Source organism: Oncorhynchus kisutch, linkage group LG2 (assembly GCF_002021735.2).
Source record: "Oncorhynchus kisutch isolate 150728-3 linkage group LG2, Okis_V2, whole genome shotgun sequence".
NCBI classification, from domain to species: domain Eukaryota; kingdom Metazoa; phylum Chordata; class Actinopteri; order Salmoniformes; family Salmonidae; genus Oncorhynchus; species Oncorhynchus kisutch.
In genome coordinates this window covers 80,221,681-80,249,180 of record NC_034175.2, presented here as the reverse complement: position 1 = coordinate 80,249,180, position 27,500 = coordinate 80,221,681, and the positions used below count along the sequence as shown (strand labels likewise).

The following is a 27,500-nucleotide window of genomic DNA, read 5'->3' as shown; positions in this document are numbered from 1 at the left end:
AGAAACCTGCTATAAGGTGCACAGTGGAGACAGTCTATGCAGGCTGACTATATTGACACGATGTCTGGCTGAGGTACAGCATCTCTGGATTATCCATCAATAACATAAACAGATCAGCCACAGCTGGATGAATGGAGACACTATAGACCATATCCAATCTGTCCTCCAAAGAAAGAAGAGGAAGAGAGAAGTAGAAGAGGAAGAGAGAAAACGGAAGAGAGGAGACAGAAGAGAACAAGCACATGAAAAGAACACAAGCAACACGTTCTTTTGTTGCACTTCTTGATTCAACCCGTAGCTCTTATAAAAGACCTGTCAAACCACAACTGCATGGCTCTGTGGCTGGCTGGCATATGGCTTACAGAGGGCTCAGTGGCTGGCTGGCATATGGCTTACAGAGGGCTCAGTGGCTGGCTGGCATATGGCTTACAGAGGGCTCAGTGGCTGGCTGGCATATGGCTTACAGAGGGCTCAGTGGCTGGCTGGCTGGCATATGGCTTACAGAGGGCTCAGTGGCTAGCTGGCTGGCATATGGCTTACAGAGGGCTCAGTGGCTAGCTGGCTGGCATATGGCTTACAGAGGGCTCTGTGGCTGGCTGGCATATGGCGTACAGAGGGCTCTGTGGCTGGCTGGCGTATGGCTTACAGAGGCCTCTGTGGCTGGCTGGCACATGGCTTACAGAGGGCTCAGTGGCTGGCTGGCATATGGCTTACAGAGGGCTCAGTGGCTGGCTGGCTGGCATATGGCTTACAGAGAGCTCTGTGGCTGGCTGGCATATGGCTTACAGAGGGCTCAGTGGCTGGCTGGCATATGGCTTACAGAGGGCTCAGTGGCTGGCTGGCTGGCATATGGCTTACAGAGGGCTCTGTGGCTGGCTGGCTGACATATGACTCGCAGAAGGCTCTGTGGCTGGCAAATGGCTTACAGAGGGCTCTGTGGCTGGCATATGGATAAAGAGAGATCTGTGGCTGGCTGGCTGGCTGGCGTATGGCTTGCAGAGGGCCCTGTGGCTGGCTGGCTGGCATATGACTCGCAGAAGGCTCTGTGGCTGGCAAATGGCTTACAGAGGGCTCTGTGGCTGGCATATGGCTTACAGAGGGCTCTGTGCCTGGTATACGGCTTATAGAGGGATCTGTGCCTGGATAAAGAGAGATCTGTGGCTGGCTGGCTTGCATTTGGCTTACAGAGGGCTCTATGGCTGGCTGTCTGGCATATGGCTTACAGAGGGCTTTGCGGCTAGCTGGTGTATGGCTTGCAGAGGGCTCTGTGGCTGGCCAGCAGGCATAATGCTTACAGAGGGCTCTGTAGCTGGCTGGCATAATGCTTACAGAGGGCTCTGTAGCTGGCTGGCATATGGCTTACAGAGGACTCAGTGGCTGGCTGGCTTGCATATGGCTTTACAGAGGGCTCTGTGGGTGGCTGGCTTTGCATATGGCTTTCAGTGGGCCCTGTGGCTGGCCAGCAGGCAGATTTCTTACAGAGTGCTCTGTGGCTGGCCGGATGACATATGGCTTACAGTGGGCCCTGTGGCTGGCTGGCTGGCATATGGCTTACGGAGGGCCCTGTGGCTGGCTGGCATATGGCTTACAGAGGGCTCTGTGGCTGGCTGGCACATGGCTTATAGAGTGCTCTGTGCCTGGCTGGCATATGGATAAAGAGAGCTCTGTGGCTGGCTGCCATATGGCTTACAGAGGGCTCTGTGGCTGGCTGGTAAATGGCTTACAGAGGGCTCTGTGGCTGGCTGGCGTATGGATTATGAGGGCTCTGTGGCTGGTTGGCATATGGCTTACAGAGGGCTCTGTGGTGGACTGGCATATGGTTAACAGAAGTCTGTAAATGAGGGGATGAGGGTAAAGAGTAGACAATCCAGTCCAGCAGCCCAGAGCTGACCAGATTGAACTCTAGACACATCAAACAAGACAAAATGGACCTTCAAATGTAGCAATGAATGTTTAAGACAGATGGGTAAAAGCAGGTAGCTGAGCTCCAGGATGTGGAGGTCTTAACAGACAAGGAGCCAACTGTCTGCGGCAGTAAGGAGCGCTGGAGTTGAGCATGGTTTGGAAGATTGATGATTGAGATGATGTTGGCAGTATGTGTGGAGGCCATGTCATGCACATGCTTGGATGCAGTTTCTCACTCACTGAGCTGCGCTACGTTAGATACATGAATACAGCTGTATCTCTGCACATCTATACAGCTGCACTACACAAATAAATGTACAACACTTTCAGTGAACAGGTACAGCTGGGTGCTGCTGGCCCAAATGTTTCCTGTAATGGTGAACACTTTCAGTGAACAGGTACAGCTGGGTGCTGCTGGCCCAAATGTTTCCTGTAATGGTGAACACTTCCAGTGAACAGGTACAGCTGGGTGCTGCTGGCCCAAATGTTTCCTGTAATGGTGAACACTTCCACGGAACAGGTACAGCTGGGTGCTGCTGGCCTAAATGTTTCCTGTAATGAAACTGACACCAGATCGAGCTGCAGTGACATAACATTTGGGTCTAAAAAAATAGGAGTCATTCCAGGTGAGAACCAGAACCCGGCACCAGAGGTTAGGGCGTTTTTCTAAACATCCTGAAGTTACCTTAGGAAACAGATGAGCATACTCAGTGTTGACGATAGGCGGTGCTCTAAGCAGGAAGCATGGGGTCATGGTAAGGTTGTAGATCAGGGGTCATAGGTAGAAGGAGCACCATGCTATGGTCCTGTCCACCTATCCTTCAACCCAGAAGTCTTCCTTCCTCTATCTGGACTACTATACAGCACAGAGGACAATACTGCCCAAAAAAAGGCAAAGTGCAGTAACTATAAATTTGGTCAATATGTTTGATCTATTGTAATGGCCAGGTATATTATCTGATTAATGTGGTATTTAGTTTCCTGACACAAGAACAAGCCAGTCGTTCAGAATAAGACATGAAGAATCAGAAATTGCTGTCTAGACTTGAAAAAGACTGAAGTCAGTCATGTTTTTACGTAGTTACAGCACTTTGTAGGGCAGTGTAGAAATGACGTGGTTGGTGGATGGATTAGAAAACAGGAACTTGGAGGTAGCAATGTAAGTATCTGAACAAGGGCTGGAGGAGTTTGTGAACTCTGGGGAGGTGGAGAGGTAGCCAATGGGACGGAACCCTCACTGCTCTGTGACTCCTCCCGTTTCTGCCTACACTCCAATGTGACAGGGGGGATGATGCTGTAGCCCCGCCCTCCTCGCTCTCGATTGGCTGCTGGATCCCAGGAGGTGTGGCTAGGAGTGATGGTGACACTGAGCTCTGCTTCGTTTGTGTAGTCAAAACAATCTGGGGTGTAACAACACAGGATGAGATGCTCTTAACAGCCACACCCATCAGCAGTCTACATGGTACAGCACTTATCATGGTCAGGAAATCAACCATGACATCTGACCACACACTGTACACGCCACTGGTGACGAGTGGGTTATAAATGACATGACATCTGACCACAGGGTTGCTGTCTCTAACCCTCTCTCTTCCAGGGTTAATGTGTACAGTAAGTGTTGCTGTGTGTACAGTAAGTGTTGCTGTGTCTCTAACCCTCTCTCTTCCAGGGTTAATGTGTACAGTAAGTGTTGCTGTCTCTAACCCTCTCTCTTCCAGGGTTAATGTGTACAGTAAGTGTTGCTGTGTGTACATTAAGTGTTGCTGTGTCTTACCCTCTCTCTTCCAGGGTTAATGTGTACAGTAAGTGTTGCTGTCTCTAACCCTCTCTCTTCCAGGGTTAATGTGTAAAGTAGGTGTTGCTGTGTGTACAGTAAGTGTTGCTGTGTCTTACCCTCTCTCTTCCAGGGTTAATGTGTACAGTAAGTGTTGCTGTCTCTAACCCTCTCTCTTCCAGGGTTAATGTGTACAGTAGGTGTTGCTGTCTCTAACCCTCTCTCTTCCAGGGTTAATGTGTACAGTAAGTGTTGCTGTCTCTAACCCTCTCTCTTCCAGGGTTAATGTGTACAGTAGGTGTTGCTGTCTCTAACCCTCTCTCTTCCAGGGTTAATGTGTACAGTAAGTGTTGCTGTCTCTAACCCTCTCTCTTCCAGGGTTAATGTGTACAGTAAGTGTTGCTGTCTCTAACCCTCTCTCTTCCAGGGTTAATGTGTACAGTAGGTGTTGCTGTCTCTAACCCTCTCTCTTCCAGGGTTAATGTGTACAGTAAGTGTTGCTGTGTGTACAGTAAGTGTTGCTGTGTGTACAGTAAGTGTTGCTGTGTCTTACCTTCCTCTTCCAGGGTTAATGTGTACAGTAAGTGTTGCTGTGTGTACAGTAAGTGTTGCTGTGTCTTACCTTCCTCTTCCAGGGTTAATGTGTACAGTAAGTGTTGCTGTCTCTAACCCTCTCTCTTCCAGGGTTAATGTGTACAGTACGTGTTGCTGTGTGTACAGTAAGTGTTGCTGTGTGTACAGTAAGTGTTGCTGTGTCTTACCCTCCCTCTTCCAGGGTTAATGTGTACAGTAAGTGTTGCTGTCTCTAACCCTCTCTCTTCCAGGGTTAATGTGTACAGTAAGTGTTGCTGTGTCTTACCCTCTCTCTTCCAGGGTTAATGTGTACGGTAAGTGTTGCTGTGTGTACAGTAAGTGTTGCTGTGTGTACAGTAAGTGTTGCTGTGTCTTACCCTCCCCTTCCAGGGTTAATGTGTACAGTAAGTGTTGCTGTGTGTACAGTAAGTGTCTCTTACCCTCCCTCTTCCAGCGGTGTCGTCTGATGGATGCGGCAGTGATGGCGGAGCGGGAGATGCGACTGACGGTTGGAGTGACATCCACCTGAAGGACCTTCCTGCCTCGCGTCTCGTCTGGAGCGTTGTCTGGCAGGGAACTCTTCATAGCGTTACCCAGCTAGCGGGAGCACAGGTCAGAGGTCAAATGGACTGGTCAACCAAACCCTAATGCTATCCCTAACTAACCTCAACTCCAAACCCGATGTCTGGCAGAAAACTGCTCATAGCAACCCCCAACTGGCAGGGGGAATAGAGGTTTGAGGTCACTAGACTAATAGATAGAGTTTCTGATGGAACAGTCTCAGCTCTATGGCTGTACAGGACTCTGGAAATGGGACCCTGGTACAGGACTCTGGAAACGGGACCCTGGTACAGGACTCTGGAAACGGGACCCTGGTACAGGACTCTGGAAACGGGACCCTGGTACAGGACTCTGGAAACGGGACCCTGGTACAGGACTCTGGAAACGGGACCCTGGTACAGGACTCTGGAAACGGGACCCTGGTACAGGACTCTGGAAACGGGACCCTGGGTTTATAGGCCAATGGGTTAGGTCTTACCAGTAGGGCTGAGTTTATAGGCCCATGGGTTAGGTCTTACCAGTAGGGGCTGAGTTTATAGGACCATGGGTTAGGTCTTACCAGTAGGGGCTGAGTTTATAGGACCATGGGTTAGGTCTTACCAGTAGGGGCTGAGTTTATAGGACCATGGGTTAAGTCTTACCAGTAGGGGCTGAGTTTATAGGACCATGGGTTAGGTCTTACCAGTAGGGGCTGAGTTTATAGGACCATGGGTTAGGTCTTACCAGTAGGGGCTGAGAGTAGAGTTCCAGCTGAGCTCTGTAGAGGATGTCTTCCAGAGCTTCCTTCCCCATCTCCCACTCGCCATTATATCTGTATGAGACAAAACACATACAAGAAAAAGTCGAACATCACTTCTAATCACCACGACAATGTCCAAGTCAACATCCAGGATGACCAGCCAGGTGTCCTGATGTCTGACTCTCACAGATAATGTAAATCTGTTATTAGAGCAGGGCTATGATTACTAGTCCATGGTAGAGTTCTGCCCCACCTGCAGCTTTTTATACCGCTGGCTTTCTGTTCTATTACCACCTGCAGGAAATGGTCCCAATCCAACCACAGTCATGCAACGTTGTTTTAGGCGTATGTGATGCAGCTCGCCTACCAGCCATGGTTCCAGCAATTTTGCACACTATAGGCAATATCAAAACGTGCAAAAATAACTTTGGTAGAGATACTCTGAATGATCGGCTATGAAAAGCCAACTGACATTTACTCCTGAGGTGCTGACCTGTTGCGCCCTCGACAACCACTGATTATTATTATTTGACCCTGCTGGTCATCTATGAACATTTGAACATCCTGGCCATGTTCTGTTATAATCTCCACCCGGCACAGCCAGAAGAGGACTGGCCACCGCTCATAGCCTGATTCCTCTCTAGGTTTCTTCCTAGGTTCTGGCCTTTCTACAGAGTTTTTCCTAGCCACCGTGCTTCTACACCTGCATTGCTTGCCGTTTGGGGTTTTAGGCTGGGTTTCTGGACAGCACTTTGAGATATCAGCTGATGTAAGAAGGGCTTTATAAATACATTTGATTTACTGGGCTATATCAGTTTGAAGAGAGCAGAGTTGGAGAGACTTGCACTTTCTCTTGAGCTATTTTATGTTTTAGGGATGGGACAAATATGGATGATCAATATTTATTTCCAAGGTAATGTAGTAAATTATCACATAATCATATTTAGGAAGTACATTTCCTTGGAAAGATAGCTGCCCCGTGCTTCTCTGCCCATGCGTAGGCTATAGCCTACTCTATTTCATTGAGACCACACATATACTCGACACACATGATCTGGCACGCCCAACTAGAAGAGGAGGTAGGCTACTTAAAGGGAAAATCCACCCAAAACCATTCATTCATTTAATTCAGTGTTAAATAATCAAATGAATTTATAAAGCCCTTCTTACATCAGCTGATGTCACAAAGTGCTGTACAGACACCCAGCCTAAAACCTTAAACAGCAAGCAATGCAGGTGTAGAAGCACGCTGGCTAATGGGTAAGGCTAATGCATACAAAGCAGAAATATTCTCATCCCAAATTTGTCTGACCACCCACTCCTGCCCGCATGAAACATGCTGACTGCACCGCAATGATCCCTGTCGCAATGATCCCGGGCCCTCTAGCCCAAAGCAAGTAAGAGAGAGGCAATCGTCACAGCAACCCGAAGGTCACATCGTCCTCCATTTGTAGTGGCAAATCGGTTCAAATATGACACGACCAGGAACTTTGTGAAAATCAAAGTAGACTTTTAATACAACAGTATCTTAAGCCGGAGCGGTCCGCGGAACACACACACTTTTTTCAGAGCCCTCGCTCTGAGTTATACACCTACCATATAAGTCCCTCCCATATGCAAATTAAGTTACATCCCAATCCGTACTTCCTGCTTGTTCAGCCCAACAACGCCCCCATCTGCTTTCCATTAGATCCTAATGGTGACAAGACCCTTGCTTTGTCCCTTCACTCAGCTTAATGCGTTCTCCTGTTTGTGTTTTATCTAGGGTCAGCAGACTGTGGGTCTCCCCTGTCATTCCTTCAGCGTGTTCATGTCCTAAGGATATATGAGTCATGTCTATTATCCATCAGTTGGTCATTTGGCTGACCCCCTCCTTCGTATATCCCTCTGACCTTTGTATGTCCAGCCATTTCTAGGCGTCTATGTGTCTGCATTCCTTTAGTGTTCCCAGCTGTTCCATACTCCCATGGTCTTTCTCTGCTTTCTGCCCTATACAATAGACAAGGCATTTTACCAGAACAGGAAATTAACCCATACATGTATCTTTCTCTTGTATTACTATAATCATGTATATGATTTTCTCCCACACATTCCACCATGCTATTACCATGTTTCCTGTGTCCTCTTTGTGCTGGAAGAAAACGTTTCCATGAAAAGCTATTTAGGGACAATATAGGTCCACAGACTGTAATATGAAGGTGTGTGTGTGGGAATGTGTGTGTGTGGTGGTGTGTGTGTGTGTGTGGGAATGTGTGTGTGGTGGTGTGTGTGTGTGTGTGTGGGAATGTGTGGGAATGTGTGTATGTGGTGGTGTGTGTGTGTATGGTGGTGTGTGTGTGTGTGGGAATGTGTGTGTATGGTGGTGTGTATGTGTGTGTGGGAATGTGTGTGTGCCTGTTTCATGTACTGTATGATGTCAGATCCACCTCCAGTAAAAATATGTTACTCCGATCTACAACACAACCTGTCATGTTGAGTTACTCTGATCTACAACACAATAACCCATAATGACAGTTTTTAGAACCCAATGGTCACAGACAGAGGTCCTCTGTGGAGATGGGAGAACCTTCCAGAAGGACAACCATCTCTGCAGAACACCACCAATTAGGCCTTTATGGTAGAGTGGCCAGACAGAAGCCACCCCTCAGTAAAAGGCACATGACAGCCCGTTTGGAGTTTGCCAAAAGGCACCTAAAGGACTCTCAGACCATGAGAAACAAAATTCTCTGGTCTGATGAAACCAAGATTGAACTATTTGGCCTGAATGCCAAGCATCACGTCTGGTGGAAACCTGGCACCATCCCTACGGTGGGGATGTTTTTCAGGGTCAAGGGAAAGATGAACAGAGAGATCCTTGATTATAACCTGCTCCAGAGTGTTCAGGACCTCAGACTGGGGCGAAGGTTCGACTTCCACAGGACAACGACCACACAGCCAAGACAAGATTGGCTTCGGGACAGTACTCAATGTCCTTGAGAGGCCCAGCCAGAGCCCGAACGAACATCTCTGGAGACACCTGACAATAGCTGTGTAGCAACACTCCCCATCCAACCTGACAGAACTCGAGAGGATCTGCTGAGAAGAAATGGAGAAATTCCAAATACAGGTGTGCCAAGCTTGTAGCGTCATACCTAAGAAGACTGGAGGCTGTAATCACTGCCAACGGTGCTTCAACAAAGTACTGAGTAAAGGGTCTGAATACTTATGTAAATATGATTTCAGATTTATTAATTTTTAATTATTTTTGCAAAAATGGCTAAAAACCTGTTTTTGCTTTGTCATTATGGTGTAGTGTATAGATTGATGAGGGGGAAAAACTATTGAATCTATCTTAGAATAAGGCTGTAAAGTAACAAAATGTGGAAAAAGTCAAGGGGTCTGAATACTTTCCGTATGCACTGTATCACAGTTTTTGTAAAGCGATTTAAAATCTTTTGAATTAATCAAGACAACGAATGAAAAAGCCAGGGAGGCGTGTATAGAGTTAGATTACTAATAGGGCTGCGCCCCTCTTTCTGTGGTTATGGTTCCTGGAACTGACACGGCCACTAATTCTTTGCAACAAATTTCAAACTTTGAATAGCTACAAAATCTCAGGTGAGAACCATCAAACACTGTATACAAAGTGCCCCCTATTACATTCTAACTATATACAGTGGGGCAAAAAAGTATTTAGTCAGCCACCAATTGTGCAAGTTCTCCCACTTTAAAAGATGAGAGAGGCCTGTAATTTTCACCATAGGTACAGTTCAACTATGACAGACAAAATGAGAAAAAATTATCCAGAAAATCACATTGTAGGATTTTGAATTAATTTATCTGCAAATTATGGTGGAAAATAAGAATTTGGTCAACAACTAAAGTTTCGCAATACTTTGTTATATACCCTTTGTTGGTAATTTGAAGTCAACGACATTCAGAAAGACTGATATGAGGTAATAACAATTGATTGTTATTGATGTAAGAGATATTTATATCTTTAGAGTTTAAGTCGGGAGATAGTAACTTGTTAAATAACTTTTCCTGTGGTGCCCCAAGACTGCTAACGAGTTAATTGTTACACGATTAACTAAATCACGTAAAAATTAAACATAATAATTGATTTGATAAAATAACAGTCATCACATTAATGGTAGTAAAGACAACATATTGGAGCCTCATGCTGCGAATCTAAGATTGAATTTAACATGAAGGCCTCATTCTGTCTAAGAAATTGAAAAGCAGATTACATAACACACCATTGGAGCTCTAGACAGGAATTGTTGGGTGTGTTGCCTTTGAAAAAGATATGGAGGTTGCAACCGTGTTGTTCTCTGACAGTGGGTTAGTTATTACATGTCTAGTGCTAGGACGTGATACAACCATTTTGTCTCTCGCATTTCAGGAGCGAGTAGACTCGGTCATTATTCATTTCTTGAGCGAGGACATAGGGCCAGCCGATTGCAATTTGAGTAGATATTAGCTTGACCAAGAGAGTAATTCTCTCTCCATCTTTCGCGCTTCAGTTGTGCGAGTAGAAAAACATGTTACCGCCCTCTGACGGCCCTGAATTATTCTGAACCGTCTCAGTGCAGCTCCTTCCAATAGGGCGCTTTCCCTTTAATTCCCAATTAAATAGCCAGCATCAGCTGCGCAAAAGGGGGGTTGTGATGGAGACGTGAATGAGGATGTGTTCAACCCTCAGTTCCGGAGCGTCTCTATTCCGTTGTTTTGTTGCCGTTAAACGTGTTTTGTAGCCTAAGAGAGTTTACCCAGGATCGGATCCACTCTTTGCGTCCGTGGACTACACCTCTCCGTTCTTCGTGGCCTTTCTCCGCTGGAGATCTATTGGCGGATTGGATTGTCTGACTGACCGACTGACTACAACCTTTTTGTATACAGCATTTCATTTGTTTTGATGTGATGTATACTGTGATGATTTAGTAAGAGTTGATACGCTTTAAAGTTCTGTGGTAAAATAATTGTTATATTGATTGTATGATTAATACTGGGTTTATGCTACACGGAATGAACGGACAAACATTGCGTGACTAAGGTCACGGGAGTTCCCTGAACTCCTTTACCGGGCTGGACTCTTTTTAGGCCCGAGGTACGGGACATTTCTAGAAGAACCAGAACTCATATATTATTATATATGTGTGCGTAATCATTGAGGTTGCTAATACAACCCACGCAAAATAATATAGTTGTTTTTGAAGTTCTTTCCAATGTTTTAAGGGTTTATGAAAAGTTTATTTCCACACAGAAATGCCGATCAAGCAAAAGTCATATCGTTTGTCCCCAGGAAAGCTAATCATTCAAAAGGGACTCATTAATGATATGTTAACACAAGATATAATAGAACGTTCCTCCTCTCCCTGGGCTGCTCCTGTTGTCCTCATCCCAAAAAAGACTGGTGGTCTTAGATTTTGTGTGGACTATAGGAAGACCAACAATGTTTCCCAGACTGATGCCTATCCTCTTCCTACCATCCACGAGATCCTGGAGTCATTGTCTGGCGCTGTTGTGTTCACTACCCTTGACCTCAATAGTGGTTATTGGCAGGTTGAGATGGACCAGGAAAGCAAGGACAAGACTGCTTTTGTCTGTGCTGAGGGCTTGTTTTCCTTTAAGGTGATGCCCTTTGGATTAAAGAATGCCCCTGCCACTTTCCAAAGACTCATGGAGATTGCGTTAGGTGAGCTCAAAGGGAAGATCTGTTTCGTCTACCTGGACGATATAATTATCTACTCCCAGAACAGAGAACAACACTTTCAAGATCTTCAAGCAGTGTTGGACAAGCTAAGAGAAGCTGGTCTGACCTTGAATATGAAGAAGAGCAACTTCCCTGAAGTTCCTTGGCCATATTGTGTCTTTTGACGGCATTCATGTGGATCCTGAAAAGACAAAGGCTGTACAAGACTTCCCTGTGCCAACCACACTCAAGGCCCTTCAAAGGTTCCTTGGGATGGCTGGATGGTACCATCGGTTTGTGTCGAACTTCTCCCAGGTGGCAGAAACCCTCAACGCGTTGAAGCGAAAAGGAGCGAAATTCCTATGGACGGCAGAGTGCCAGACCTCCTTTGAAACCTTAAAACGACACCTCCCATTTTAGGTCATCCCAACTTTGATTGCCCTTTTGTTGTTTACACTGATGCAAGTTCATGTTGGACTTGGTGCTGTCCTAGTCCAACAGACTGGACTTGGCACTGAAGAAGTGCCAGCGTTCGCCAGTCGGACATTGAATGGAGCAGAACGGAATTACTCCACAACCGAGCAAGATTGCCTTGCAGTTGTCTGGGCTTTGGAAAAGTGGAGGTACTACCTGGAGGGAAGACACTTCACTGTGGTCACTGACCATTCCTCCCTTGTGTGGGTGTTCAAGACCAACAAACCAAGTACCAGACTCATAAGATGGGCTCTACGGTTGCAAGAGTTCACCTTTGCAGTAGAATACAGGAAAGGAAAATACAACACTGTTCCAGATGCCTTGTCCAGAGCTCCTGCTTGTGATAACGGTGGCCCTCATCTTACATGTGCTACTGTCCTGTCAAGCAGTCGAGACTCACCCAAAACTGACTTTCCCATCTCTGATGAGGCCATATGAAAAGCCCAACAGGATGATCCAGAAGTACAGGCTTTGTACCAGACTATCCTGGAAGATGGAGAAAAGATGGTCAATCCTACCACAAAGCTGACCATCATTGAAGACAAAGTCTACCGAGTTGTACAACTACCTCACAGAACACTCTACCAAATGTACATACCTGAAACTCTACGCCTTCAACTGCTTCAACATTTCCACGAAGACCCATTAGCTGGTCATTTGGGCAGGTTCAAAACCTACAAGCGGTTGCAAGCATTACTGTACTGGCCACATCTGAGCATGGATGTGAAGTCACACATCCGAAACTGTCAGGTTTGTCAAATGTACAAACCAGAAGGTAGAAAGCCTGCTGGCAAGTTGCAGCAAACGGTGGTTACCTGACCTTGGGAAATGTTAGGAGTGGATTTGATGGGTCCATTTCCTAGAAGCTCCAATCAGTATGTGTACATGCTTGTTTTTGTTGATTACTATTCAAAGTGGGTGGAGCTCTTTTCCCTGCGTCAGGCCACAGCAAGGACCGTGTCTAACATCCTTACGAACATGATCCAGGCTCGACTCAAGCAGAAGAGAAATTATGATAAGAACAGAGACATGCAGTTCCAGTTTCGTGATCGGGTGTGGCTTCGCTCTCATCCTTACTCGAAAGCTGAACAATTCTTCTTGGCCAAGCTCGCTCCTAAATGGCAAGGACCATATAGGATTGTGGAGCAGATGGGCCCTTTGAACTCCCGAGTGGTGAAAGAGGACACAGGTGAAGATATGCACGTTGTTCATGTCTCACGCCTTAAGGCCTGTTACCCCTCGGCTGAGGAATTGGAGGCGATTGAGCGCCGCAAGGTCTTGGATATCTTTGAAGAGGAAAGTGAGGAGGAAACCTTTCTCGGTTTCCCCAACCAAAATGTACCTTCCAGGGCAATGGTCGGCTTTTTCCAGGGGAGGGGGTGTGTGACGGCCCTGAATTATTCTGAACCGTCTCAGTGCAGCTCCTTCCAATAGGGCGCTTTCCCTTTAATTCCCAATTAAATAGCCAGCATCAGCTGCGCAAAAGGGGGGTTGTGATGGAGACGTGAATGAGGATGTGTTCAACCCTCAGTTCCCAACGCTTCTCTATCCCGCAGTTTTTTTTGCCTAAATATTAATAAATTATTATATGTGTGTAATCATTGATGTTGCTAATACAACCCACGCAAAAGAATATAGTTGTTTTTGAAGTTCTTTCCAATGTTTTAAGGGTTTATGAAAAGTTTATTTCCATCCTGACTTTTACATAAGTCCTTTGTATTGGTGTAGACTTGACGGACCAGATGGGACTCATTCCCTCCCAAACCAAAAGGAGAAACCAATGTTTTCTCTGGTAGGCACAACCTACCTGGCACCCCTATAAATAATAACCTTAAGTCAAAACCGTTACAGCGCTTTCCGGTAATCTGAAAAATTATCAGCGAAAGAGTTTGAATGTAAGACGTAATTAGTAAAACAGTTCCCTTGTTGAAGGGGGTCCTATGTTGTGCTTGAAAGTGAGGTTTCTGTACAAACAGGATTAGCTTGTACGAGATGCTAAAGCTAACAAAGGGAGAGCAGCCATTTTTTATCCCTTTGTTCACAAGGCAACACAATGTGCCTTAGAAAGCGGAAGTTCCGCCACCTTTGGACTCCCGTTTGATTTCAGCTTTCTGCGATCAGTGACCCCTAGTGGTGAAGAATCGTCAGTAATATTTTTTTATGTTAAGGTTAGGGTTAATAATAGATATAGTAGGGTTAGGGTTAATGACAGATGTAGTAGGGTTAATGATAGATATAGTAGGGTTAGGGTTAATGATAGTTGTAGTAGGGTTAGGGTTAATGATATATATAGTAGGGTTAGGGTTAATGCTAGATATAGTAAGGTTAATGATAGATGTAGTAGGGTTAGGGATAATGATAGATGTAGTAGGTTTAATGATAGATGTAGTAGGGTTAATGATATATATAGTAGGGTTAATGATAGATGTAGTAGGGTTAATGGTGTATATATATATATATATATATATAGTAGGGTTAGGGTTATTGATAGATATAGTAGGGTTAGGGTTAACGATAGATGTAGTAGGGTTAACGATAGATGTAGTAGGGTTAATGATAGATGTAGTAGGGTTAATGATAGATGTAGTAGGGTTAATGATAGATGTAGTAGGGTTAATGATAGATGTAGTAGGGTTAATGATAGATGTAGTAGGGTTAATGATAGATGTAGTAGGGTTAATGATATATATAGTAGGGTTAGGGTTAATGACAGATATAGTAGGGTTAGGGTTAATGATAGATATTTTAGGGTTAGGGTTAATGATAGGTATAGTAGGGTTAATGATATGTATAGTAGGGTTAATGATATATATAGTAGGGTTGATGATATATATAGTAGGGTTAGGGCTAATGATAGATGTAGTAGGGTTAATGATATATTATGGTAGGGTTAGGGTTAATGATATATATGGTAGGGTTAGGGTTAATGATAGATGTAGTAGGGTTAATGATATATGTAGTAGGGTTAGAGTTAATGATAGATATAATGATAGATGTATTAGGGTTAATGATAGATGTAGTAGGGTTAATGATAGATGTAGTAGGGTTAATGATAGATGTAGTAGGGTTAATGATAGATGTAGTAGGGTTAATGATAGATGTAGTAGGGTTAGAGTTAATGATAGATGTAGTAGGGTTAATGACAGATAGTAGGGTTAATGATAGATATAGTAGGGTTAATGATAGATATAGTAGGGTTAATGATAGATGTAGTAGGGTTAATGATAGATATAGTAGGGTTAATGATAGATGTAGTAGGGTTAATGATAGATGTAGTAGGGTTAATGATAGATGTAGTAGGGTTAATGATAGATGTAGTAGGGTTAATGATAGAATAGATGTAGTAGGGTTAGGGTTAATGATAGATGTAGTAGGGTTAGAGTTAATGATAGATGTAGTAGGGTTAATGATAGATATAGTAGGGTTAATGATAGATGTAGTAGGGTTAATGATAGATGTAGTAGGGTTAATGATAGATGTAGTAGGGTTAATGATAGATGTAGTAGGGTTAATGATAGATGTAGTAGGGTTAGGGTTAATGATAGATGTAGTAGGGTTAGAGTTAATGATAGATGTAGTAGGGTTAATGATAGATGTAGTAGGGTTAATGACAGATAGTAGGGTTATTGATAGATGTAGTAGGGTTAATAATAGATGTAGTAGGGTTAATGACAGATAGTAGGGTTAATGATAGATGTAGTAGGGTTAATGATAGATGTAGTAGGGTTAATGATAGATGTAGTAGGGTTAGAGTTAATGATAGATGTAGTAGGGTTAATGACAGATAGTAGGGTTATTGATAGATGTAGTAGGGTTAATAATAGATATAGTAGGGTTAATGATAGATGTAGTAGGGTTAGGGTTAATGATAGATATAGTAGGGTTAATGATAGATATAGTAGGGTTAATGATAGATATAGTAGGGTTAATGATAGATGTAGTAGGGTTAATGATAGATGTAGTAGGGTTAATGATAGATGTAGTAGGGTTAATGATAGATGTAGTAGGGTTAATGATAGATGTAGTAGGGTTCGAGTTAATGATAGATGTAGTAGGGTTAATGACAGATAGTAGGGTTATTGATAGATGTAGTAGGGTTAATAATAGATGTAGTAGGGTTATTGATAGATGTAGTAGGGTTAATAATAGATATAGTAGGGTTAATGATAGATGTAGTAGGGTTAATGATAGATGTAGTAGAGTTAATGATAGATGTAGTAGGGTTCGAGTTAATGATAGATGTAGTAGGGTTAATGACAGATAGTAGGGTTATTGATAGATGTAGTAGGGTTATTGATAGATGTAGTAGGGTTAATAATAGATATAGTAGGGTTAATAATAGATATAGTAGGGTTAATGATAGATGTAGTAGGGTTAGGGTTAATGATAGATATAGTAGGGTTAATGATAGATATAGTAGGGTTAATGATAGATATAGTAGGGTTAATGATAGATATAGTAGGGTTAATGATAGATGTAGTAGGGTTAATGATAGATGTAGTAGGGTTAATGATAGATGTAGTAGGGTTAATGATAGATGTAGTAGGGTTAATAATAGATATAGTAGGGTTAATGATAGATGTAGTAGGGTTAATGATAGATGTAGTAGAGTTAATGATAGATGTAGTAGGGTTCGAGTTAATGATAGATGTAGTAGGGTTAATGACAGATAGTAGGGTTATTGATAGATGTAGTAGGGTTAATAATAGATATAGTAGGGTTAATAATAGATATAGTAGGGTTAATGATAGATGTAGTAGGGTTAGGGTTAATGATAGATATAGTAGGGTTAATGATAGATATAGTAGGGTTAGAGTTAATGATAGATGTAGTAGGGTTAATGACAGATAGTAGGGTTAATGACAGATAGTAGGGTTATTGATAGATGTAGTAGGGTTAATAATAGATGTAGTAGGGTTAATGATAGATATAGTAGGGTTAATGATAGATATAGTAGGGTTAATGATAGCTGTAATAGGGTTAATGATAGATGTAGTATGGTTAAAGATAGATGTAGTAGGGTTAGGGTTAATGATAGATATAGTAGGGTTAGGGTTAATGATAGATATAGTAGGGTTAATGATAGATGTAGTAGGGTTAGGGTTAATGATAGATGTAGTAGGGTTAGGGTTAATGATAGATGTAGTAGGGTTAGGGTTAATGATAGATGTAGTAGGGTTAGGGTTAATGATAGATGTACTAGGGTTAGGGTTAATGATAGATGTAGTAGGGTTAGGGTTAATGATAGATGTAGTAGGGTTAGGGTTAATGATAGATGTAGTAGGGATAGGGTTAATGATAGATGTAGTAGGGTTCATGATAGATGTAGTAGGGTTAATGATAGATGTAGTAGGGTTAATGATATATGTAGTAGGGTTAATGATAGATGTAGTAGGGTTAATGATAGATGTAGTAGGGTTAATGATAGATGTAGTAGGGTTAATGATAGATGTAGTAGGGTTAATGATAGATGTAATAGGGTTAATGATAGATGTAGTAGGGTTAATGATAGATGTAGTAGGGTTAATGATAGATGTAGTAGGGTTAATGATAGATGTAGTAGGGTTAATGATAGATGTAGTAGGGTTAATGATAGATGTAGTAGGGTTAATGATAGATGTAGTAGGGTTAATGATAGATGTAGTAGGGTTAATGATAGATGTAGTAGGGTTAAGGATAGATGTAGTAGGGTTAATGATAGATGTAGTAGGGTTAAGGATAGATGTAGTAGGGTTAATGATAGATGTAGTAGGGTTAATGATAGATGTAGTAGGGTTAATGATAGATGTAGTAGGGTTAATGATAGATGTAGTAGGGTTAATGATAGATGTAGTAGGGTTAATGATAGATGTAGTAGGGTTAATGACAGATGTAGTAGGGTTAATGATAGATGTAGTAGGGTTAATGACAGATGTAGTAGGGTTAATGATAGATGTAGTAGGTTAGGGTTAATGATAGATGTAGTAGGTTAGGGTTAATGATAGATGTAGTAGGTTAGGGTTAATGATAGATGTAGTAGGTTAGGGTTAATGATAGATGTAGTAGGGTTAATGATAGATATCGTAGGGTTAGGGTTAATGATAGATGTAGTAGGGTTAATGGTGTATATATATATATATATATATATATATATAGTAGGGTTAGGGTTATTGATAGATATAGTAGGGTTAGGGTTAATGATAGATGTAGTAGGGTTAACGATAGATGTAGTAGGGTTAATGATAGATGTAGTAGGGTTAATGATAGATGTAGTAGGGTTAATGATAGATGTAGTAGGGTTAATGATAGATGTAGTAGGGTTAATGATAGATGTAGTAGGGTTAATGATAGATGTAGTAGGGTTAATGATAGATGTAGTAGGGTTAATGATAGATGTAGTAGGGTTAATGATATATATAGTAGGGTTAGGGTTAATGACAGATATAGTAGGGTTAGGGTTAATGATAGATATTTTAGGGTTAGGGTTAATGATAGGTATAGTAGGGTTAATGATATGTATAGTAGGGTTAATGATATATATAGTAGGGTTGATGATATATATAGTAGGGTTAGGGCTAATGATAGATGTAGTAGGGTTAATGATATATTATGGTAGGGTTAGGGTTAATGATATATATGGTAGGGTTAGGGTTAATGATAGATGTAGTAGGGTTAATGATATATGTAGTAGGGTTAGAGTTAATGATAGATATAATGATAGATGTATTAGGGTTAATGATAGATGTAGTAGGGTTAATGATAGATGTAGTAGGGTTAATGATAGATGTAGTAGGGTTAATGATAGATGTAGTAGGGTTAATGATAGATGTAGTAGGGTTAGGGTTAATGATAGATGTAGTAGGGTTAGGGTTAATGATAGATATAGTAGGGTTAATGATAGATATAGTAGGGTTAATAATAGATATAGTAGGGTTAATGATAGATGTAGTAGGGTTAGGGTTAATGATAGATATAGTAGGGTTAATGATAGATATAGTAGGGTTAGTGATAGATATAGTAGGGTTAATGATAGATGTAGTAGGGTTAATGATATATGTAGTAGGGTTAGAGTTAATGATAGATATAATGATAGATGTATTAGGGTTAATGATAGATGAAGTAGGGTTAATGATAGATGTAGTAGGGTTAATGATAGATGTAGTAGGGTTAATGATAGATGTAGTAGGGTTAGAGTTAATGATAGATGTAGTAGGGTTAATGACAGATAGTAGGGTTATTGATAGATGTAGTAGGGTTAATAATAGATATAGTAGGGTTAATGATAGATGTAGTAGGGTTAGGGTTAATGATAGATGTAGTAGGGTTAGGGTTAATGATAGATATAGTAGGGCTAATGATAGATATAGTAGGGTTAATAATAGATATAGTAGGGTTAATGATAGATGTAGTAGGGTTAGGGTTAATGATAGATATAGTAGGGTTAATGATAGATATAGTAGGGTTAGTGATAGATATAGTAGGGTTAATGATAGATGTAGTAGGGTTAATGATAGATGTAGTAGGGTTAATGATAGATGTAGTAGGGTTAATGATAGATGTAGTAGGGTTAATGATAGATGTAGTAGGGTTAATGATAGATGTAGTAGGGTTAATGATAGATGTAGTAGGGTTAATGATAGATGTAGTAGGGTTAATGATAGATGTAGTAGGGTTAATGATAGATGTAGTAGGGTTAATGACAGATGTAGTAGGGTTAATGATAGATGTAGTAGGTTAGGGTTAATGATAGATGTAGTAGGTTAGGGTTAATGATAGATGTAGTAGGTTAGGGTTAATGATAGATGTAGTAGGGTTAATGATAGATATCGTAGGGTTAGGGTTAATGATAGATGTAGTAGGGTTAGGGTGAATGATAGATATAGTAGGGTTAATGATAGGTGTAGTAGGGTTAATGATAGATGTAGTAGGGTTAAGGTTAATGATAGATGTAGTAGGGTTAATGATAGATGTAGTAGGGTTAATGATAGATGTAGTAGGGTTAAGGTTAATGATAGATGTAGTAGGGTTAAGGTTAATGATAGATGTAGTAGGGTTAAGGTTAATGATAGATGTAGTAGGGTTATTGATAGATGTAGTAGGGTTATTGATAGATGTAGTAGGGTTAATGATAGATATAGTAGGGTTAATGATAGATGTAGTATGGTTAATGATTGATGTAGTAGGGTTAATGATTGATGTAGTAGGGTTAATGATTGATGTAGTAGGGTTAATGATAGATGTAGTAGGGTTAATGATAGATGTAGTAGGGTTAATGATAGATGTAGTAGGGTTAGGGTTAATGATAGATGTAGTAGGGTTAGGGTGAATGATAGATATAGTAGGGTTAATGATAGGTTGTAGTAGGGTTATTGATAGATGTAGTAGGGTTATTGATAGATGTAGTAGGGTTAATGATATATATAGTAGGGTTAATGATAGATGTAGTAGGGTTATTGATAGATGTAGTAGGGTTATTGATAGATGTAGTAGGGTTAATGATATATATAGTAGGGTTAATGATAGATGTAGTATGGTTAATGATTGATGTAGTAGGGTTAATGATAGATGTAGTAGGGTTAATGATAGATGTAGTAGGGTTAATGATAGATGTAGTAGGGTTAATGATAGATGTAGTAGGGTTAATGATAGATGTAGTAGGGTTAATGATAGATGTAGTAGGGTTAATGATAGATGTAGTAGGGTTAATGATAGATGTAGTAGGGTTAATGATAGATGAGTAGGGTTAATGATAGATGTAGTAGGGTTAATGATAGATATAGTAGGGTTAATGATAGCTGTAATAGGGTTAATGATAGATATAGTAGGGTTAATGATAGCTGTAATAGGGTTAATGATAGATGTAGTAGGGTTAGGGTTAATGATAGATATAGTAGGGTTAATGATAGATATAGTAGGGTTAGGGTTAATGATAGATATAGTAGGGTTAATGATATAGTAGGGTTAATGATATAGTAGGGTTAATGATAGATATAGTAGGGTTAATGATAGATGTAGTAGGGTTAGGGTTAATGATAGATGTAGTAGGGTTAGGGTTAATGATAAATGTAGTAGGGTTAGGGTTAATGATAGATGTAGTAGGGTTAGGGTTAATGATAGATGTAGTAGGGTTAGGGTTAATGATATATGTAGTAGGGTTAGGGTTAATGATAGATGTAGTAGGGTTAGGGTTAATGATAGATGTAGTAGGGTTAGGGTTAATGATAGATATAGTAGGGTTAGGGTTAATGATAGATGTAGTAGGGTTAGGGTTAATGATAGATATAGTAGGGTTAATGATAGATATAGTAGGGTTAATGATAGATGTAGTAGGGTTAGGGTTAATGATAGATGTAGTAGGGTTAGGGTTAATGATAGATATAGTAGGGTTAGGGGTTAATGATAGATATAGTAGGGTTAGGGTTAATGATAGATGTAGTAGGGTTAGGGTTAATGATAGATGTAGTAGGGTTAGGGTTAATGATAGATGTAGTAGGGTTAGGGTTAATGATAGATGTAGTAGGGTTAGGGTTAATGATAGATGTAGTAGGGTTAGGGTTAATGATAGATATAGTAGGGTTAGGGTTAATGATAGATGTAGTAGGGTTAGGGTTAATGATAGATATAGTAGGGTTAATGATAGATGTAGTAGGGTTAGGGTTAATGATAGATGTAGTAGGGTTAGGGTTAATGATAGATATAGTAGGGTTAGGGTTAATGATAGATGTAGTAGGGTTAGGGTTAATGATAGATGTAGTAGGGTTGGTTAGGGTTAGGTTATGATAGATGTAGTAGGGTTAGGGTTAATGATAGATGTAGTAGGGTTAGGGGTTAATGATAGATGTAGTAGGGTTAGGGTTAATGATAATGTAGTAGGGTTAGGGTTAATGATAGATTAGTAGGGTTAGGGTTAATGATAGATGTAGTAGGGTTAGGGTTAATGATAGAATAGTAGGGTTAATGATAGATATAGTAGGGTTAATGATAGATATAGTAGGGTTAATGATAGATATAGTAGGGTTAATGCATAGATGTAGTTAGGGTTAGGGTTAATGATAGATATAGTAGGGTTAATGATAGATATAGTAGGGTTAGGGTTAATGATAGATATAGTAGGGTTAATGATAGATATAGTAGGGTTAATGATAGATGTAGTAGGGTTAATGATATATGTAGTAGGGTTAATGATAGATATAGTAGGGTTAGGGTTAATGATAGATATAGTAGGGTTAGGGTTAATGATAGATATAGTAGGGTTAGGGTTAATGATAGATATAGTAGGGTTAGGGTTAATGATAGATATAGTAGGGTTAGGGTTAATGATAGATGTAGTAGGGTTAATGATAGATATAGTAGGGTTAATGATAGATATAGTAGGGTTAGGGTTAATGATAGATATAGTAGGGTTAGGGTTAATGATAGATGTAGTAGGGTTAGGGTTAATGATAGATGTAGTAGGGTTAGGGTTAATGATAGATGTAGTAGGGTTAGGGTTAATGATAGATGTAGTAGGGTTAGGGTTAATGATCGATATAGTAGGGTTAATGATAGATATAGTAGGGTTAATGATAGATATAGTAGGGTTAATGATAGATATAGTAGGGTTAGGGTTATTGATAGATCTAGTAGGGTTAATGATAGATCTAGTAGGGTTAATGATAGATCAAGTAGGGTTAATGATAGATCGAGTAGGGTTAATGATAGATCGAGTAGGGTTAATGATAGATCGAGTAGGGTTAATGATAGATCGAGTAGGGTTAATGATAGATCTAGTAGGGTTAATGATAGCTCTAGTAGGGTTAATGATAGATCTAGTAGGGTTAATGATAGATCTAGTAGGGTTAATGATAGATCTAGTAGGGTTAATGATAGATGTAGTAGGGTTAATGATAGATGTAGTAGGGTTAATAATAGATGTAGTAGGGTTAATGATAGATGTCGTAGGGTTAATAATACTTACATGGCATGGTACACGGCGGTAAGCATCTGGACCATGAACTCTGGGTCCAGGACCACACGGTTACACGGCTCTCTCCACACTTTCTGCTGCTGCTGCGGGAAACCACATACACACAACCTGGAGAGAGGAGACACAGAGTCACGAAACCACACACAACCTGGAGAGAGACAGGATACCACACACAACCTGGACAGAGGAGACACAGAGTCAGGAAACCACACACAACCTGGACAGAGGAGACACAGAGTCAGGAAACCACACACAACCTGGAGAGAGGAGACACAGAGTCAGGAAACCACACACAACCTGGAGAGAGGAGACAGAGTCAGGATACCACACACAACCTGGACAGAGACAGGAAACCACAAACAACCTGGACAGAGACAGGAAACCACAAACAACCTGGACAGACACAGGAAACCACAAACAACCTGGACCAGAGACAGGAAACCACACACAACCTGGACAGACACAGGAAACCACACACAACCTGGAGAGGAGACACAGAGTCAGGCATCAATGATCATGAGGAAGGTGAGGGATCAGCCCAGAACTACACGGCAGGACCTGGTCAATGACCTGAAGAGAGCTGGGACCACAGTCTCAAAGAAAACCATTAGTAACACACGTCATGGATTAAAATCCTGCAGCGCACGCAAGGTCTCCCTGCTCAAGCCAGCGCATATCCAGGCCCGTCTGAAGTTTACCAATGAGCATGCGTGTACATAGGGGTACGTGCGTGTACATATGGGTACGTGTCTGTACATATGGGTACGTGTCTGTACATATGGGAATATGTATATATGGGTACATGTATGTATATATGGGTACATGTATGTATATATGGGTATATGCATGTATATATGGGTACATGCATGTATATATGGGTACATGCATGCATATATGGGTACATGCATGTATATATGGGTACATGCATGTATATATGGGTACATGCATGTATATATGGGTACATGCATGTATATATGGGTACATGCATGTATATATGGGTACATGCATGTGTATATGGGTACATGTATGTATATATGGGTACATGTATGTATATATGGGTACATGTATGTATATATGGGTACATGTATGTATATATGGGTACATGTATGTATATATGGGTACATATATGTATATATGGGTACATATATGTACAGTGCCTTGCGAAAGTATTCGGCCCCCTTGAACTTTGCGACCTTTTGCCACATTTCAGGCTTCAAACATAAAGATATAAAACTGTATTTTTTTGTGAAGAATCAACAACAAGTGGGACACAATCATGAAGTGGAACGACATTTATTGGATATTTCAAACTTTTTTAACAAATCAAAAACTGAAAAATGAGGCGTGCAAAATTATTCAGCCCCTTTACTTTCAGTGCAGCAAACTCTCTCCAGAAGTTCAGTGAGGATCTCTGAATGATCCAATGTTGACCTAAATGACTAATGATTATAAATACAATCCACCTGTGTGTAATCAAGTCTCCGTATAAATGCACCTGCACTGTGATAGTCTCAGAGGTCCGTTAAAAGCGCAGAGAGCATCATGAAGAACAAGGAACACACCAGGCAGGTCCGAGATACTGTTGTGAAGAAGTTTAAAGCCGGATTTGGATACAAAAAGATTCACCCAAGCTTTAAACATCCCAAGGAGCACTGTGCAAGCGATAATATTGAAATGGAAGGAGTATCAGACCACTGCAAATCTACCAAGACCTGGCCGTCCCTCTAAACTTTCAGCTCATACAAGGAGAAGACTGATCAGAGATGCCATGATCACTCTGGATGAACTGCAGAGATCTACAGCTGAGGTGGGAGACTCTGTCCATAGGACAACAATCAGTCGTATATTGCACAAATCTGGCCTTTATGGAAGAGTGGCAAGAAGAAAGCCATTTCTTAAAGATATCCACAAAAAGTGTTGTTTAAAGTTTGCCACAAGCCACCTGGGAGACACACCAAACATGTGGAAGAAGGTGCTCTGGTCAGATGAAACCAAAATTGAACTTTTTGGCAACAATGCAAAACGTTATGTTTGGCGTATAAGCAACACAGCTCATCACCCTGAACACATCATCCCCACTGTCAAGCATGGTGGTGGCAGCATCATGGTTTGGGCCTGCTTTTCTTCAGCAGGGACAGGGAAGATGGTTAAAATTGATGGGAAGATGGATGGAGCCAAATACAGGACCATTCTGGAAGAAAACCTGATGGAGTCTGCAAAAGACCTGAGACTGGGACGGAGATTTGTCTTCCAACAAGACAATGATCCAAAACATAAAGCAAAATCTACAATGGAATGGTTCAAAAATAAACATATCCAGGTGTTAGAATGGCCAAGTCAAAGTCCAGACCTGAATCCAATCGAGAATCTGTGGAAAGAACTGAAAACTGCTGTTCACAAAATGCTCTCCATCCAACCTCACTGAGCTCGAGCTGTTTTGCAAGGAGGAATGGGAAAAAATGTCAGTCTCTCAATGTGCAAAACTGATAGAGACATACTCCAAGCGACTTACAGCTGTAATCGCAGCAAAAGGTGGCGCTACAAAGTATTAACTTAAGGGGGCTGAATAATTTTGCACGCCCAATTTTTCAGTTTTTGAAAAGGTCAGGTCGCAAAGTTCAAGGGGGGCCGAATACTTTCGCAAGGCAAATATATATATATATATATATACACCCATATTTACACCCATATATACACCCATATATACACCCATATATACACCCATATATACACCCATATATACAGTGCCGTGCGAAAGTATTATATATATATATATATATATATATATGGGTACATATATGTATATATGGGTATACGTCAGCATGCGTGTATGTAAATGGATATATATATAATTTACCCCCAAAATATATGGGGGATTGGAAATGATGCAGACAATTACATTGATGGAAGCAACAATCTATCCACAACATTAAGCTGTTCCACCCTACAAATCTGCAATTCTGAGGTACAATAGTACGTTTCAGCACCACCCTCCAACAACGACACCACCACCCTCCAACAACAACAACACCACCACCCTCCAACAACAACACCACCACCACCCTCCAACAACAACACCACCACCCTCCAACAACAACACCACCACCACCCTCCAACAACAACACCACCACCACCCTCCAACAACACCACCACCCTCCACCAACAACACCACCACCACCCTCCACCACCAACACCCTCCACCAACACCACCACCCCCCCAACAACACTACCACCCTCCTCCTCCACCACCACCACTCTCCACCAACAACACCACCCTCCTCCTCCACCACCACCACCACTCTCCACCAACAACACCACCACCACTCTCCACCAACAACACCACCCCCCAACAACACTACCACCCTCCACCAACCACCACCCTCCAACAACACCACCACCACCCTCCAACAACAACATCACCACCACCACCCTCCAACAACAACATCACCACCACCACCCTCCAACAACATCACCACCACCCTCCTCCAACCACCACCCAACAACACTACCACCCTCCACCACCACCACCACTCTCCACCAACAACACCACCACTCTCCACCAACAACACCACTCTCCACCAACAACACCACCACCAACAACACCACCACCACACCACCACCACCCTCCTCCTCCTCCTCCACCACTCTCCACCAACAACACCACCCCACCAACAACACCACCACCACCACCACCCTCCTCCTCCTCCTCCACCACTCTCCACCAACAACACCACCACCACCTCTCCACCAACAACATCACCACCACTCTCCACTCTCCACTAACAACACCACCACCACTCTCCACCAACAACACCACCCCCCCAACAACACTACCACCCTCCACCACCACCCTCCACCAACTCCACCACCACCCTCCACCAACAACAACAACAACACCACCACCTCCACCAACAACAACAACAACAACCACACCACCCTCCACCAACACAACAACACACCACCACCCTCCAACAACAACAACAACAACACCACCACCCTCCAACAACAACAACAACAAACAACAACACCACCAACAACAACAACAACACCACCACCAACAACACAAACAACAACACCACCCACCCTCCAACAACAACAACAACAACACCACCACCCTCCAACAACAACAACACCACCACCCTCCAACAACACCACCACCCTCCAAACACAACACACCACCACCCTCCAACAACACAACACCCACCACCCTCCAACAACAACAACACCACCACCTCCAACAACAACACCACCACCCTCCAACAACAACACCACCACCCTCCAACAACAACACCACCACCCTCCACAACAACACCACCACCCTCCAACAACAACACCACCACCCTCCAACAACAACACCACCACCCTCCAACAACAACACCACCACCTCCAACAACACACCACCACCCTCCAACACAACACCACCACCCTCCCCCCCCAACAACAACACACCACCCTCCAACAACAACACCACCACCCTCCAACCAACAAACACCACCCTCCTCCAACAACAACACCACCCTCCTCCAACAACAACACCACCCTCCTCCAACAACAACACCACCCTCCTCCGCACACCCACCACACTCCACCTCCACCAACAACACCCCCACCCTCCACCACAACAACACCCCCACCCTCCACCAACAACACCCCACCTCCCCCACCAACACCACCACCCTCCACCAATACCACCACCCTCCACCACCACCCTCCACCACCACCACCACCACTCTCCAAACAACACCACCACCCACTCTCCAACAACAACACCACCACCCTCCAACAACAACAACACCACCACCCTCCAACAACAACCCACCACCACTCCAACAACAACAACACCACCCTCCAACAA

At 42.2% G+C, this 27,500-nt stretch overlaps 1 protein-coding gene across 1 annotated transcript in view; it reads right to left on the bottom strand.

Moving 5' to 3' along the window:
* Positions 1-27,500, bottom strand: part of LOC109883408 (protein FAM126B) — a gene marked incomplete in the record, with an annotated part of 100,005 nt that overhangs the window by 1,245 nt on the left and 71,260 nt on the right. Inside the window, 3 exon segments of the mRNA XM_031801891.1 lie at positions 4,693-4,849; positions 5,537-5,624; positions 22,637-22,753. Coding sequence (XP_031657751.1) covers positions 4,693-4,849; positions 5,537-5,624; positions 22,637-22,753 — 362 coding nt within the window.